Source organism: Monodelphis domestica, chromosome 1 (assembly GCF_027887165.1).
Source record: "Monodelphis domestica isolate mMonDom1 chromosome 1, mMonDom1.pri, whole genome shotgun sequence".
In the NCBI taxonomy this organism is placed as follows: Eukaryota; Metazoa; Chordata; class Mammalia; order Didelphimorphia; family Didelphidae; genus Monodelphis; species Monodelphis domestica.
This window is the reverse complement of record NC_077227.1, coordinates 743110654-743126292: the sequence shown is the minus strand read 5'-3', so window position 1 is coordinate 743126292 and position 15639 is coordinate 743110654. Positions and strand designations below refer to the sequence as shown.

Here is a 15639-nt window from a genome sequence, read left to right as displayed (position 1 = left end):
GGGGAGTCACAGGTAAACCAGTTTGATTGAATTCTGGAGTGTGTGAGTGAAAATAATTAATAATAAGCCTGAAAAAGGCAACGAGCCAGATTGTAATGGATCTAAGAGCATGTGTGGGGGTGATTAAAAAAAAATTTTTTTTAAACCCTTACCTTCCATCTTGGAATCAATACTGTATATTGGTTCCAAGGCAGAAGAGTGGTAAGAGATAAAGTGACTTGCCCAGGGTCACACAGCTAGGAAGTGTTGAGGCCAGATTTGAACCCAGGACCTCCCATCTCTGGGCCTGACTCTCAATCCACTGAGCTACCCAGCTGCTGTGGGGGTAATTTTTGCATTAGATATCTCTGAAAAGCTTTTGATATCCAAGATATAAAGGGAACTAATGCAACTATATATGACTAAAAACCATTCCCCAAATGGATAATCACAAAGGAGATGAACAAAGAAATGCAAGCTATTAAGAGTCATGTGAAAGATGGCTCCATCACTAAAAATAAGAGAAATTGGCATCACAGCAACCCAGAAGCTTCAGCTCATCTCCAGCAAATTGACAGAGATGTCAAGAGAGGGAAACGATGGGTGTTGGAGGGCTTGTAGAAAGCTGGGCATCCTAATATACTCCCAGTGACATCGTGACTTGGTCCAACCATCCTGGAAAAGCAACTGGGAATTATGCCAGTAAAGTGACTAACGTGTTTATTACCTTTGACCCAAGAACCCCCCCCTGCCAGGCACACACCCCAGGGAGATTCATGATAAAAACGTGACGCCAACGTATTTATAGCAGCAATTTTTGTGGTAGTAAAAGAACTGGAAACAAAGTAGCTGCCCATCCATGGAGGAAGAGCTAACTTAGTTACAGAGCTAAGATGTGATGGAATATTGTGGCCCTATTAAAAATGATGACTGTGAAGAATCCAGAGAAACATATGAAGAAGACACATGAACTGATGAGAAATGAAGTAAGCACAAAAGGACAAGATGGCAACAATGTAAATATATTAAGAGCCACAACCCAGTAGGGCCAGAATGCTATGAAAGCATCACAGAAATGCTCAACCTGGGGCCAGCTGGGTGGCTCAGTAGTTTGGGAGCCAGACCTGGAGGCAGGAGGTTCTGAGTTCAAATCTAGCCTCAGACACTTCCTAGCTGTGTGACCCTAGGCAAGTCACTTAAACCTAATTGCCCAACCTTTGTCCTTATGTCGTAGAGATGTTGCTAAGAGGGAAAATAAGGGTTAAAGAAAAGTTATTTCCCCCCCTTTCTTCCTTTCAAACCCATACCTTTTTTTTTTTTTGGCTTAGTATAAAATATAAGTCAGAAGAACAGAATTGGAGTTAAGTGTCTTGCTCAAGGTCATATAGCTAGGAAGTGTCTGAGACCAGATTTGAACTCAACTCCAAATCTGTTGCTCTATCCACTGTGCTACCCAGCCGCCCTCACTTTCTTCCTCTCTTTGCAGAAATAAGGAACTATTGTCATAGAATATAACGTCAGACTTGGTGGAGTGTTGTTCAGTTTTGCCAAACTCTTTTTCCCTGTGTTTTCATTTTTGTTGTTGTTGTTATTAAAGAGACATCTCCCTAAGAGGAGAGAGAGAAGGAACATATTGGGAAATCGAGGTGAGGTAAAAAGAGAGGATGTAGCAACACAATTTTAAATAATTCCTCCCCTCCTTTCCAAGAGCCAGACTATCGCAGAGTGGAGAGGGGGCATGGGAGCTCGTTGGGTGGAGGAGTGACGGGTCAGATCTTCAGGAAGATCCGTTGGGCCGACTAATGGAGGCTGGATTATCCAGGGATGCCACATAAAGCCACTGGAGACGGGTGGTCTTTGCCCTCCCTCCCACACAATCACAGAACGGTAACCCAGCACAAATGGTCTTTGATTCACAGTTGTGGCTGTCAAGTCCCACGCTATTTGAAACTCTCAACCCCAATCTCAGGGTCAGCTCGAAGGCTTTCATCACAGCCCTCTAACTCTCTCTTTTCCAGCAGCACACCCAGATGTCCTGCCAGGGAGTGCCATAGCACACAGTCAGAAAGCGCACTCGCCCTCGGAAGGCTCCCTGAAGTGGTAGCTTCCGTGTTCTCTTCCCTTAATTGCCTTCTCCTCAGCCTGACACTCAAATGTGTGCTCACCTTGTTTTGAATTTTAACACAAGCAGAACCTGACTTCTTCAAGACTTTGCTTGACAGTTACCCGTTTCTAAGCAACAGCCTCTGGCAAAGCATTGTGCTAGGCCAGGGGTCCCCAAACTATGGCCCACCCCCACATGTGGCCCCCTGAGGCCATTTATCTGACCCCCATTGCACTTCCGGAAGGGGCACCTCTTTCATTGGTGGTCAGTGAAAGGAGCATTGTATATGGCATCGCTCATGTACAGTACTACTTCCTGTGACGTAATCCTTTGCGTGGCTCCTTGTTCTGAGAGTAACTGAATGAGAAGGAGGCGCCCTGCAAAGGATTATGTGGCTGCACAATGGAAGACGTCAGCATGGTGAGTGGTGATCTGGGGGAGGGGATTCCACACTATGTATACTGCTGCCCAGTATAGTGGTGGCAGTGATGGGCCTGTGCAAGGTATGACAGGCCCATCACAGCCAGTGCTGCAGCCTCCACTGTCCCAGTCAGCGCTATACAGATTTGTTCATAGTTGTTTGTTTGTTTTTAATAGTCTGGCCCTCAAACACTCTGAGGGACAGTGAACTGGGCCCCCGTATAAAACGTTTGGGGACCCCTGTGCTAGGTACTGGGGAAAAGACAAAGTTTAGCTAATACAAATTGTCTACCCTCAATCAGCTTACCATCTAGAAGAGAACATGTGGAAGAGGGATAAAATTTAGGCTTTAGAATTATGAGGCAGGACTTGGACGGTCAAAGCCAACCCTTTCATATGACAGAGGAGGAAACAAAGACCCAGAGAAGTCAGAGTCAGTAAATGCAGGAAAGTAGGAAAGACTCAGGAGCCGAGTTTCAGAACTGATTTCATTTTTGCCAGAAGATGAGTTTCTGGAGGTCAAAGTCCAAGAGAGCAACCGAGATTTCCTCCTTGGAATGACTGTGCAGGCAGGACTGGTCTCAAAAGGAAGAATTTCCTGACAGTGCTATCCACAGGAGGAAATGGGTACATAACACTCCCCCTACCCCCAACCTTAATTGCAGGTCTACAAATGGAGACCAGATGAGCATTTGTTTGGCATGCTGTTTGGGGACTGTTGTTCACATATAGGTTAAGGTCCCTTCCAACTCTGAGACTCCGAGAAGATTGCTGTTGGTCCTTTGTTTTTTTTTTTAATAAAATCAGTGATATTGTGATGAGTGAATTGGATTGAAGCTGGGTAGAATTGCACAAAATCATTAGTCTCACTCTTTCTTCTAGTCATTGACATCCAATGGCAGGACAAAAGTCAAGATGGCTGATGATGGCTCCTGATGCAATAGATGACTTTGGCACCTTTGATGTCTGACCAAACTCCAAGCACTCCATGGTGCCTGTTTCTACTGCTTTCATGCTTTTAGAACAACATGTTCTGACCTGCCCATTCCACTGGGAAGTCTTCACATCCTTGGGATAGATGTTGGCTGTCTTCCACTTGCTTTAGCCCACCAGCCAAGGTGATTTTACCAAGGCAAGGCTACTGAGAAAGCCAAAACTTCTTGGGGCCAAAGGTGAGAATTGACCCCAAAGGTGGTGGATGAGCAGACCTGAAAGGGGCTCTGCAAGCCCTCATACCAGAAGTGCTAGTTCTCCCCGAACACCCGTACACACCAAAGAATATTGTACTCTGTAGCTCAATAATAATAAATAGCTCATGTTTATATAGACCGTGTAGATATTCTCATTTGATTCTCATAACAACTCTGTGAGGGCAGTGGCCTCATTTTGCAGATAAGGAAACTGAGGATCAGAGGGCATCAAATGACATGCCCAGGGTTACATAGTTAGAAAAGTATCTGAGACAAGATCTAGGCTCAGATCTTCCTTACTCCAGATCTAATACTTTATCCCACAGTATTAATCTAGCAAGTTTGTGGGTAAGGTCTGGTGGTGATACTGTTTTGTCATCTACCCACATTCAGAGGTGACAATGTACTAGTCAAAGCCAAAGCCTTTCCACTTCAACAGAGATCTTTCTTTCCTCTTATGGCCACTCTCCCTGATGGCAGACTGTGCTGTCCGGCACAAGATTTGAAGTAGGAGAATCTGGGTTCAAACACTGTCTTTATCACTTTTCAGTTCACCTCGAGACTTTTGGCAAGATGCTTCACTTCTAAGAGCCTTGTTTCCTCATCAGCAAAATGATGGGGTTGGACCCCAAAGGCTTGAGGCATTTCAGAGGCAGAAAAGTAGACGAAGCACTGGGCTTGGAGTCTTCAAATAACTTCATTCAAATCAAGCTTCGGATGTTTCCTAGCTAGAGGACCTTGGACAAGTCATTTAATCTCTGCCTCGATTTCCTCAACTGCAAAAATGGAATAATAATAGCACCCACCTCTTAGAGGTTTTGTGAGGATCAAAAGGCATGTGGAATTGATATCATGTGAATACTAGCTATTGTCATTAGATGAAAGTCTCTCTAGGCTCTAAAGCTAGGATTCAAACCCAACTTCTCCGATTCCAAATACTGGGCCCTTAACACTACTGCCATGATGTTCTGCTTGGCCCCAGATGGTAAAACAGGGACTAAAGGCCTGAAGTTGCAGGGAGGGGTGGTCTCAATCCAAGAAACCTCTGCCAAGCCGCCTCTTCACCATCCGTTAGCTAGTGATTCAGGCTCAATGCCCAGCTGTATTGCCTCCAAATTCAGCCCCAACAGTTGGCCACCTTTAGTTTTAAAACAAAACAAGTCAAATCTGGCCTCAGACACTTCTTGGCTGTGTGACCCTGGGCAAGTCACTTAACCCTCACTGCCTAGCCCTTGCCACTATTCTGCCTTAGAACCAATATACGCTACTGATTCAAAGACAGAAGGTAAGGGTTTAAAAAACAATCAAATACACAATAAAGAACAACTCATGGCTGTTTCAGCACCTGGAAGACTGCCAGATAAGAACACCAGCACTGGTTTGGGGTCAGGGTCCTGTGTGAGCTTGAATTGGCCAATTACCCTAATCTGTAAAATGAGGCAATTGATCTATAAAACCTCTAGCGTCCATTCCAACTCCAAAGTCTATGGCAGCTCAATGGCCACCCAGTTAGAGCACTGGGTTTGGAGTTGGGAAGACCTGAGTTCAAATCAAGTCTCACACAAGCTATGTGAGCCTGACAAATTCCTTGACCACTAATTTGACTAAGTTTCCCCAACTATAGGGATAATAGCAGCAGCTACCTCCCAGGGTTGGTGTGAGCATTAAAAAAAAACCATAATTGTAAAAAAAAAAATGAAAGCACTTGGTACAGTCCCTGACAGATAGTAGATACTGTATAATAAATGCTTATCCTCTCCTATTTCCCATGACCTGTGTGTGTGTGTGTGTAACAACTCTTTATGCCAACCTATAAAAGGAAGCTAACAAATCTACTCTTCATGGGCACCTCGATTTTTTTGTTCAGAGGACAGGCCAGACAGAGCCCAGCAGAAATGCCCTGCAAGGTCTGTGGATCAGGATTTCTTGATCTTTTTTTGTTTTTGGACTCCTTTGGCAGGTTGGCAAAACTTACGAGCTCATTCTCGGAAATAATATCTTAAATAAAATACATAAGATTGCAAAGGAAACTGAACTGGATGAAATAAAGTTGTACAGTTTTCCCATCCAGATCCACAGAGCCTCCTGCCTTTGAACCCTGGCCCCCAGGTTAAAGACACCATTGCATGTATTCCCAATCTTCCCAAGCTTTAATGACTGACTTGGGCCAGAAGCAGAAAACAGACTGTCCTCAGTCCAAGAGGTGACAGTATCCAGAGGGATAGTAGAGCATCCTGGGGAGGCATTGCATCTCTGCCCACATGACCCTGGAAGGGAGTCCCAGGATGATGATATTCCAGAGTCCCTACCTTCTAGTTAAGAGCAGGGAATTCCTAGGCAGTGTGGAATCTAGTCTCCTAGACAGAGAAAGGAGATTTCTTGGGCACTGCTTACTGTGGAGATTGCCTTGAAAGAAATCCTGATTATTAGTTTCACCAAAAAAAAAAAAAAACCCCAACACAATTTGATTAAGTCCAGATTTGAGAGTTTGAGGATCTAGCCTTCTAGAGAGAAAGGCTGAGCAACGTGTCCCAGAGAAAGCAGACTCATTCCAATCCTCCTCCTCTTCCTCTTTACTTCTGATTGAAAGCTAGAGGAGGAGTAAAGAATTAAATTCATGTCATGGGGGAATAAAACACCCTTTATTTTTCCTCCTCCTATTACAATGAGAAGGTTAAGGAATTGCTGATATAGTTGATTGGTGGGTGGGAAGAACTGGTGAAACAGATGGGCAAATGGCAAAATTCAGAAGGGAAGGGGTGTGTGACTGTGCAGTTGATGAGACAAAGGAAAGGAACTGAATTGGACTTGTCAAAGAAGTGATCATTTTTAAAGATAATCACCCATAAAAATTTACCAGCTTATTAGAGCTAAGGCATAAACACTCATAAGCAGTTTAAAGAAACCAGCACTGGTTCTGAAAAAGATCTAGGGGTATTAGTGGACTAAATGCTCAATATAAATCAACAATGGGATATAGCATTTAAAAAAGCAAATGAAAATCAGAATTCCATAGATTTCAGGGAAAAGGAGATCCATTACACTGTATTCTGCTCTCAACAGATCTCATCTAGAGGATTATATTCAGAACCATGGAATAAGGAAAATAGAATAGCTGGAATGCTGGAAGAGAGTATATGAGATAGCAAAGACCATTGAAGGAATGTCTCATGAGGGTCAGTAGAAGGAAAGAAACATGCTCAGCCTAAGATGAAGAGGGAATGACATCTATGCTCAAATATTTGAAGAGATGTTCAGAGAAGAAATTATTATTATATAATATATAAATTATTATATATAATATAAATATATATATAATATATATTTAAAATAAATATTATTATATTATATATAAATTATATAGAAAAGAAATTATTAGATTAATTCCATTTGACCCTAGAGACTTGAACCAGGAATATTGTTATTTTAGGGGCAAATGTTGGCTTGATATTAAGAGAATCTTCCTAACCATTAGAGCTCTCTAAAATTGGAATGTGGATACCTTAAGAAGTAATGGATGGATTCCTCCTCTCTGGAGGTCTGCAAGCAAAGTCTGCATGACCCCATGTCAGGTATGTTAGAGGGGAGTTTATTTAATGAATAGGTTGGACCAGAAGGCCAAGGGGGTCCCTTCTAATTCTCAAATCATGAATTACCTGGAATAATTTCAACAAAGCAGGTCTGATGGGAAGGGTTATTGTCTGCCAGTATAGATTGGGGAGACTAGTCTTCCAAAGGATCTCAGGGGAGATTGTGAAATTAGAATTTGTTACTCTAAAAACTATGATTCCCAGAAAATCTATGATCCCCAGCAAAATTACGATCCCCAGCAAAATTACGATCCCCAGCAAAATTACGATCCCCAGCAAAATTACGATCCCCAGCAAAATTACGATCCCCAGCAAAATTACGATCCCCAGCAAAATTACGATCCCCAGCAAAATTACGATCCCCAGCAAAATTACGATCCCCAGCAAAATTACGATCCCCAGCAAAATTACGATTCCCAGGACCCCACTCACTTCCTGTCATTATGTGCTGATGTAGACAGGATATAAATTGGGTGGAGGTCTGTCTCTCGGCCTCTTTTTCCTTCCTGTGGCAGCTTTGGTAGAGCAGGGATTTTTGAGTAGGTAGAAAACTTAGTCACGTGGTTCTATTTTGTCAGATAATAAACTTTATAAAAATGATACTTGAAGTATTTAATTTAAATCCTACAAGCCCAAAGTATGTTTGCCTTCTGACTAGAGTCCAAACCATGGAGTGGGTTGGGTTTTTGGCCTTCATATTATGAAGAGGACCAAAATGACATCACCAATAAGATCTTTTCACTCCAGCATCAATTAGATTGAAGAGAGACAGAATTGCACAAAGTCCTTGGCCTTCCTTTCTCTTAAAGTCCAGTGGCAGGACAAAAGTCAGGACAATGGGTGATGGCCCTGGATGCAGTAAATGACCTGGGTTCCTTCAATGTCTGGCCAAGCTCTAAGTGCTCCTCAATACCTACTTCATCTGCCTTCATGGCCATTGGAACAAAATATTCTCATCCACCCTCTTCATTAGGGGAAGTCTTCAAGTGCTTCTCTCTAACTCCAGGATAGGTGCAAGGCTTATTGGTTACCCACAGCCTGACTGCTGAGATGGGTTAGCAGTGTGGCCACCAACAATGCTACAGTTCCTTGGTGCCACAGGGGAGAACTGGGTGGCAGGTGGACACCAAAGTAGAATGAGCAGCCCTGAAAAAGGTTCAGCAAGCTCTCATACCTATTCTTCCCTTAACACCACTGTGTAGAACTAGGGATTTACTGGAATGTCAGGGTTTTGCTCTTCTGGCAATCCTAAATCCATTCCCTTTTAAAGTGAGATGAAACAATGAGGTTATGTGAAGTCAGCAGGACTCTAGGACCCTGTGTGTGAAAGGGGAGTTAGAATGAAGTCAAAGAAAGTGTTCCTTCTTAGGGCTGTGCCAGAGGTTGGCCCCAGGGCAAGTGTCTCCAGGATTTAGAGAATGCATCATCATAGGAGTGCTCCCATCCGTGTCTCTAGAGGTTGTCTCCCTTCTTACCCCTAGAGCAGCACCAAGGCTATCCCGAGCATGGGAGCGTTCCTGAGCAAAAGATGTTGGAGGATGAACAGATAAGCAGCCTCTGAGCTGGGACAAAACCCTTCCCTCCCCATAGCACTGTAATTCATGGCTTAATCATCATTATTGGCCACAAAAGTAATACTTGGTGCTTATAGAGAACACATTCATTCCAAAGTACCTTTAGAGACTCATTGAATGCTCACAAGAACCCTATAAAGGGTTAATACTGGAACTGATGTTCCCATTTAGTGGATGAAGAAAGTGAGATCCAGAGAAGTCCAGTGGTTTGCTCAAGGTTACACAGAAAGAAAGGAACAGAAGTTTTCTGATGAGGTTTACAAACCACCTGACTTCTTCCTTCCCTTTCTTCTTCTCTCCCTTCCCTTTTTTCTCTCTCCTTCCCTTTCTTCTTCTCTCCCTTCCCTTTCTTTCTCTCTCCTTCCCTCCTTCCTTCTTTTCCTTCCTTCCTTCCTTCCCTCCCTCTCACAAGAATCCCCTGAGGTTTATTTATTTATTTTGGAGCTGACCTGTGATTTTATTGAAATAAAGAGCTCTTTCCTGAGGTCTCATGCATTTAAGTAGATCATCACTTGCTTTACACCTTACAAGCTTGGAAGTACATGGGGCACTGAGTAAAAACAATAAACAGTTGATCTATGTCAGTGTTTAGACCTGAACCCAGGACATCCTTACTCCTGGGCTGGTCCTCTTCTCCACTATGGCATCACTATAATAATAATAATAATAATAATAATAATAATAATAATAATAATAATAATTTATAGTTTGAAAAACTTTCTACAAGTATTATTACCTCATTTGCTTCTCATAACAACCCTGGGAGGTAGATGCTATTATTCTCCTTCTTTTACACATGAGGAAACTGAGGCAGACAGAAGCTAAATGATTTGCCCAGGGTCATACTGCTGGGAAGTGTCTGACGTTGGATTTGAATTCAGGTCTTCCCAACTCCAGGTCCAGAACTCTGTCCCCTGTGACACAATGATGCCTCTCATGAGATATTACAAATATTATGATTCATGTTTTGCATATGAGAAAATGAAGAAAGGCTAGATGATTTGTTGAGGGACTATCTTGCAAAGTCAGTCATGCCCCACTCGAGGTGACCCCATGGACCAGGTTATCCCTAGGATTTTCTTGGCAAGGATACTGGGATGACGGGCCATTTCTCCTCCAGTGGAGTAAGGCAAATCGAGGACAAGTGACTTACTCAAGGTCAAATCACTAGTAAGTGTCTGAGGCTTGATTTGATCTCGGGTCTTCCCAGTCTGGACCCAACACTCTCCACGGAGCCACCTAGAGGCCTGTAGCCTGTGTCTAAGTCCAGCCAGTCCTCTGAGCCTCTCCTACCCACATGGAACCATCATTCCCGAAGCATAGCATTAAGTGCTGAGAAAAATCACTTTAAAAACAGAATCAAAAGCCAGTAAGTAGACTCTCTCTCATCCCTAACTGAACTGTTAAAAGTCTCTGACATAATAATGCCTCAGCAGCATTTAAAGTCAAATTTTAAATTTAATAATCTCTTTTTTTGGAAAGTTAAATCTCATAATAGCTTTAAGCAAGGGAAATTAGATGAGACAGCCTTTCCCTATTCAAAGTTCCCGCCTTCACAAACTCAACCTCCTCCGCCCAGTCAGTCCCAAGGAAGTGGCACAAAAGAGACACAGGGGTCACCTGAGGATCACATGGAGTGGTCTCTGCCTTTGATGTGGCCTATGTGCTAACACATCCACAAGACATCCCATCTCCCACCTCGAAGCCTTTGCTTTGCTAGAGCAGCCTCCCTCCCTCCCTCCACCTGTTTCCTTCCCCTTGCCATTTTTTTCTCCCCAGTAGAATGTAAGCTCCTTGAAAGCAGGGCTGTTCTTTTTGCCTCTGTAAGTGTGGTGCTTAGAAAGCACATATTTGTTGATTGGACCCCAAAGAAAATATGAAGAAAAGGTGCCTCTGTCTCTTCACTGGAAAGTTGGAGGACTGTAATAAAAATAATAGCATTTACAGAGCACTGTGGATGGTAACATGCTTTAGATAAAAGATCGCGTTTGATCCTCACAACAGTTCTGTAAGACAGACCCTATTATCATCAGAAAACTGATACTGAGACAGGTTAGGAGACCTTGAGTTGGTATCTGGGATGGGATTTGAACTCTGATCTCTTTGACTCCAAATGCTGAGCTCTGGCTTGGAACATTTTATATACATTCAAGATTTGGTTGATTTCGTTTATGCTGAACAACCTTTTTTCCTTTTCCTTTTTTCTTTTTTTTTTAAATTTGTTACAAAAGATTCCTTGCTGGCAAGGAGCTTGGTAATGAAGATGATGTAAAAACAAAAGATATCAATATTTTTTTCCAATTTAAACATTATTTTATTTGGTCATTTTCAAACAATATTCCTTGGAAACAAAGATCCTTTTCTTTTCCTCCCCCCCTAGCCAACACATGATTCCACTGGGTATCACATGTGTCCTTGATTCAAACCCATTTCCATGTTGTTGGTATTTGTATTAGGTTGTTCATTTAGAGTCTCTCCTCATTTCAATATTTTTAAAAGAATAAGTGCCTGCAGACGTGAATTATTGAATTTCTTTTTCCTAGCACAAATACACTCCCAATCTTCCTTTCTGGTCACCCCAGTGTATGCCAACTAATCCCCAATCTTCCTTTCTGGTCACCCCAGTGTATGCCAACTAATTGCCAGGAATACTGAGAAAAGTTTCAAAACAAAAATGAATTTAATTCCCATTCACTAGCCTGTGGTAGAAGCTTTCTTTCTGGGGTGAGGAGGGTCATGAAATCCCAACACGGTGATATAATGGTACTAGGAATGGGGGAAGTTGGGGACCCATGGCTCAAATCTGTAGGGATGGGAGAGTGCTCGGATAGCTCCAGCAGCCTCTGGAAGGATCCAAAATGTCAGACTCTGAATCAGGGCTTAAACAGCTGTCATTGGCTATGGAGAGACAGGAGGACCCAAATGAGAAAGCCCCAAAGAGCAGAGATCTGGCCAGCTCTGTACAAGCCCTGCCTTTCTGCCCTAGATTTGTGTAAAGGAAAACAAAACAAATGTTAGTTTTCCCAAGTGATTTACCAGAGCCACTCTTCTCTACTCACACAGAGCCTCTTGCCTTTCTGGCCTCATCATCTTTCACCTGATCTGTGGGGAAACTTCCTCAACTGTCTCTCTGCCTCCAGACCTTCCTTCCCTCTTCAATCCATCCTTGACTCAGAAGCCACAAGAATCAGGTTCTTATGGGAGAGGCTCTCCGCAGCCATCACCAGGGTCTGGACTTTTTGTCTTGCCACCGGAGTTGCCACAAGGACTCTGGGCAACTTTGCCTTATTTAAATCCAATTTACTCTCAATTCAAGATGTCTGCCTGTGATGCCACTGGGGCTCTTTGAAAACCAAGGACCCACAAAAAGGGGTTCTATGCCACTCTCCCCACTTATCAGGCTTCAGTGCCTCCAAATGGTCTTTGCTATTAAATGTATGCCCCCCTTCCTAGTCTTTGAGCCACTTCCAACTTCCATCCCCAGATAGGATTTTTGAAGCTAATTGCATATTATTCTCGTTCACACGTAATGCATTCCAGCTAGAGGGAGTGACTAGCTGTTTTCCAAACTCAATATCCCATTTCCCATCTTTGTGCCTTCTTACAGACCATTGCCCATGCCTGGAAGACCCTCCTATTTTTCAACTTCGGGCATGAGGAGGTAAATATAGTACTGGACTGAGAGCTAGTAGGATCTGGGTTCAAATCCAGCTGGTGCCATTGGTTAAGTCTCAACCTCTCCAGGCATCAGTTATCTTATATATAAAGTTTCGATTTAAAGACCCCCTAGAGACCTTCTTAGCTCCAAATCCGAATTTTCTTTCAAGGTTTACATACCACTTCCTTCAGAAGGGTTGCCCTATCTGCCCACCACTGTACTCTCGGGTCCCAAACCTTGACCCCGAGTTAAAGAGCCTCTCCTCTCAGTGTCCTAGGGCAGTTTGTCTGGGTTTCCCTTTTGCCCCTGGGGACTACCATCTCTGTACATATAGTTTCTCTCCTCCTAGAATGGAAACTCCTCGAGGGCAGGAGGCAGGCTTAAAAACCAACACCAGATACTTAATAGATCTGCAATTTGTAGAGAGTTACTTAACTCTGCCTCATTTCCCTCAGCTGTAAAACAAAGGGATTAGACTTAATGGCCTTTTAGATCCCTTTCTTCTCTAAATCTGCGATCTTCTAGACCCTGAGGCCACTCTCACAGTCTCACAGGTAGAGATGCTTAATGAACTATGGTGCAAGTTGATTACCACTGGCCTCAGAGGCTTCCTGGCTGGGTGACCCTGGGTGAGTCTTTTAGCCCCAACTGCCTAGCCCTTGGTCCGCTTTAGTGTGTCCAGTAGTCACTCTTCTAGTCAACTGAACATCACACAGGCAGTAGGTGACAAAATCGGGATTGAAGGACCCAGAATGGATAGCCAGACAAAAGGTGAGGTTTAATGAATGAAGTAATTAAATGGCCAGAGGACCCAGCTCCTGGCCTGGCTGGGGAGAGCAGTTCTAAGCTAACAGGACCCCACCCAAAGCAGTTACCCTTCAGCCATCGTTTGGGATGGGAAAGCTGCAAACAAGAGGAAGACCACCCGGCATCCCTCCGGCGGGCGGGCGGGCGGAAGGAGTCGCCTCCTGGCTCTGGGATGGATCCCCAGAGAACAGTCAGAGCCCAGGAAGACCAAGCGTATGGAGCTGGGCAGGCATTGCGCCTCCCACTTGCTAGGTAACTCCTGCTGACCCCAGCCCGACTGGCACCAGACGACACTCTGGAAGAAAACGCGGAGGACTCACCTGAGCAACAGCATTGCACCTTTGTGCAAAGGGGAGGGAAGTACATATGGATGAGTGCCATTCATCTTCTGAAGGGAAGCCAGGGTCCCCGCAGCACGAAGGAAGGAGAGGGCCCTTCTCTGACACGCTGCCGAGGGTTTATGGCGGACGGGCGCTCTTCTTGGAAGGACTCGAGGGTCTCCCGAGAAGAAGGCGAGGGCAAAGGCAGGGAAGAGAAGCCACAGGTGGGGCTCGGAGCAGCAAACTATTGATTGGCTGAGCTTAATTGGCATCTTAATCAGGTGAGCTGAAGGGCGAAAGGCCTTTCTTAGAGAACAATCAGAACTTTTCCCTTCTCTCTCATAGAAGTATATTATTCCGACTAGGTTGGAATGTAGAAAGGAAGTAGTAAAGAGAGAGCAATGGCTTTAAAATCTGGAAGACCTGAGTTCAAGTTCCATCTTTTAAAAAAAATCCTCATTATCTGTCTTGGAATCATACAAGTATTGGTTCCAAGGAAGGAGAGTAGTAAGGCTTAGGCAAATGGGATTAAGTGACTTGCCCAGGATCACACAGCTAGAAAGTGTCTGAGGTCAAATTTGAACCCAGGAACATCCATCTCCAGGCCTGGCTTTCTATCCACTCAGCCACCTCAATGTCTCCAGTTCTTCCTTTAACATGGATGGGAGGTGTGGCCCTGGGCAAATCACTTAACCAACCTCTCAGGTGCCCAAGCAATTCTGCAGAAGCTGCTCTACTTAGAAGGCAGGTAACATGGTGGAATGGAGTCAGGAAGGCCTTTGTTCAAATCCTGCTTTGGATACTCTCTCAGTGTCCCTGGCTGAGTCCTTTAACCCCTGGGGGCCTCAGGTTCCTCATCTGTAAAGGAAGGGAATTGGACTTGGTCTGTGAAGTTCCTTCCAGCTCTCAGGCATTTGTTCTGAGCCTCTGGTTTCCTCAGGGGGCATTGAGATCCCCTCACTGGAAGATCCTTGTATTGACTAAACCCTAAAATGAGCAATGGGATGAATACAATGGATGGAAAGTAAGGTCCTTAAGGACTGCTTATCTTTGGGTGTCTCCTGTCTAGATTGTCACCTGGCACACAGTAGGGGCTTAGTAAATGTTTGTTGAATGAATGAATGTTAGTGATGTGATAGAAAAATTTAAAAGACACAGCCTTCCCCAAACCCACATACTTGAAAATGTATGTGTGGGTGCTCACATGTAGGTTTCAGAAAGAGCCAATTAGGTAAGTAGGGCAAAGTGGTTCAATGATTTGGTTTTGGTTTCTCCAGGTTTACCTGGTCTCTGCTCATCTAGGAGCCCTCATCAGTAAAGAGGGGTGTTGGAGCAGTGGCCCCAGGAGCAAGGAGACCCTACAAGCTCTTCCAGGCTCAGCCACTAATAAGCTCTTTTCCTCTCTGGGTCTATTTTCCTTATCTACAGAATGAAGATTTTAAGCTAAAAGTTTGTAGGATCATATTTTAGAGTAGGAAAGGACATTGCGGTCCATTTAGCCTACCTACTAGATAAGGAAACTGAGTCACAGAGAGGTTGTATGACTTATCCAACATCACACAGGCAATGGGTGTCACAGTGACAGAACTGGGATTGAAGAATCCCTCTAGTTCTATATGGATTCTCCTGGAGGATAGAGGAAGACAAAAATTCATTTTTCCCTTTCCTTGCCCACTCAGTGCCACCTGCTCCAGCTTAATCTTTATTAGTTTGCCTCCCACAATCAAGCAAGAATTATTCTGTCAGTACTGCCCTGCCAGGTTTCCTTATTTATTCAGAGCTATCTGAGTCATCTGCCTCTTGAAAACCAACCTTCCTTGCTTCCTCCTTTTCTTTCTCTCTTCCTCCCTCCCCTCCCTCCCTCCTTCCTTCCTTCCTTCCCCTCTTCTCTCTGTCCATTGTTCCATTAGGAAAACATAGACATAGTATAGCTATAGAGGTTTGGTAGACAGTTTAGGTATCCTTTAGGTATCCACCTTCCCCCCCTTTCTCCCATC

General features: G+C 44.0%; 1 protein-coding gene across 1 annotated transcript in view; it reads right to left on the bottom strand.

Annotated features, from left to right (window-relative positions):
- PPP2R2A (protein phosphatase 2 regulatory subunit Balpha) overlaps nucleotides 1-13703 on the bottom strand; it is a 112009-nt gene extending 98306 nt beyond the window's left edge. Inside the window, exon 1 of the mRNA XM_007477811.3 lies at nucleotides 13643-13703. Within this exon, the coding sequence (XP_007477873.1) occupies nucleotides 13643-13703 (61 nt within the window). The remainder of the gene's footprint in view (nucleotides 1-13642) is intronic.
- Nucleotides 13704-15639: the final 1936 nt, after the last annotated feature.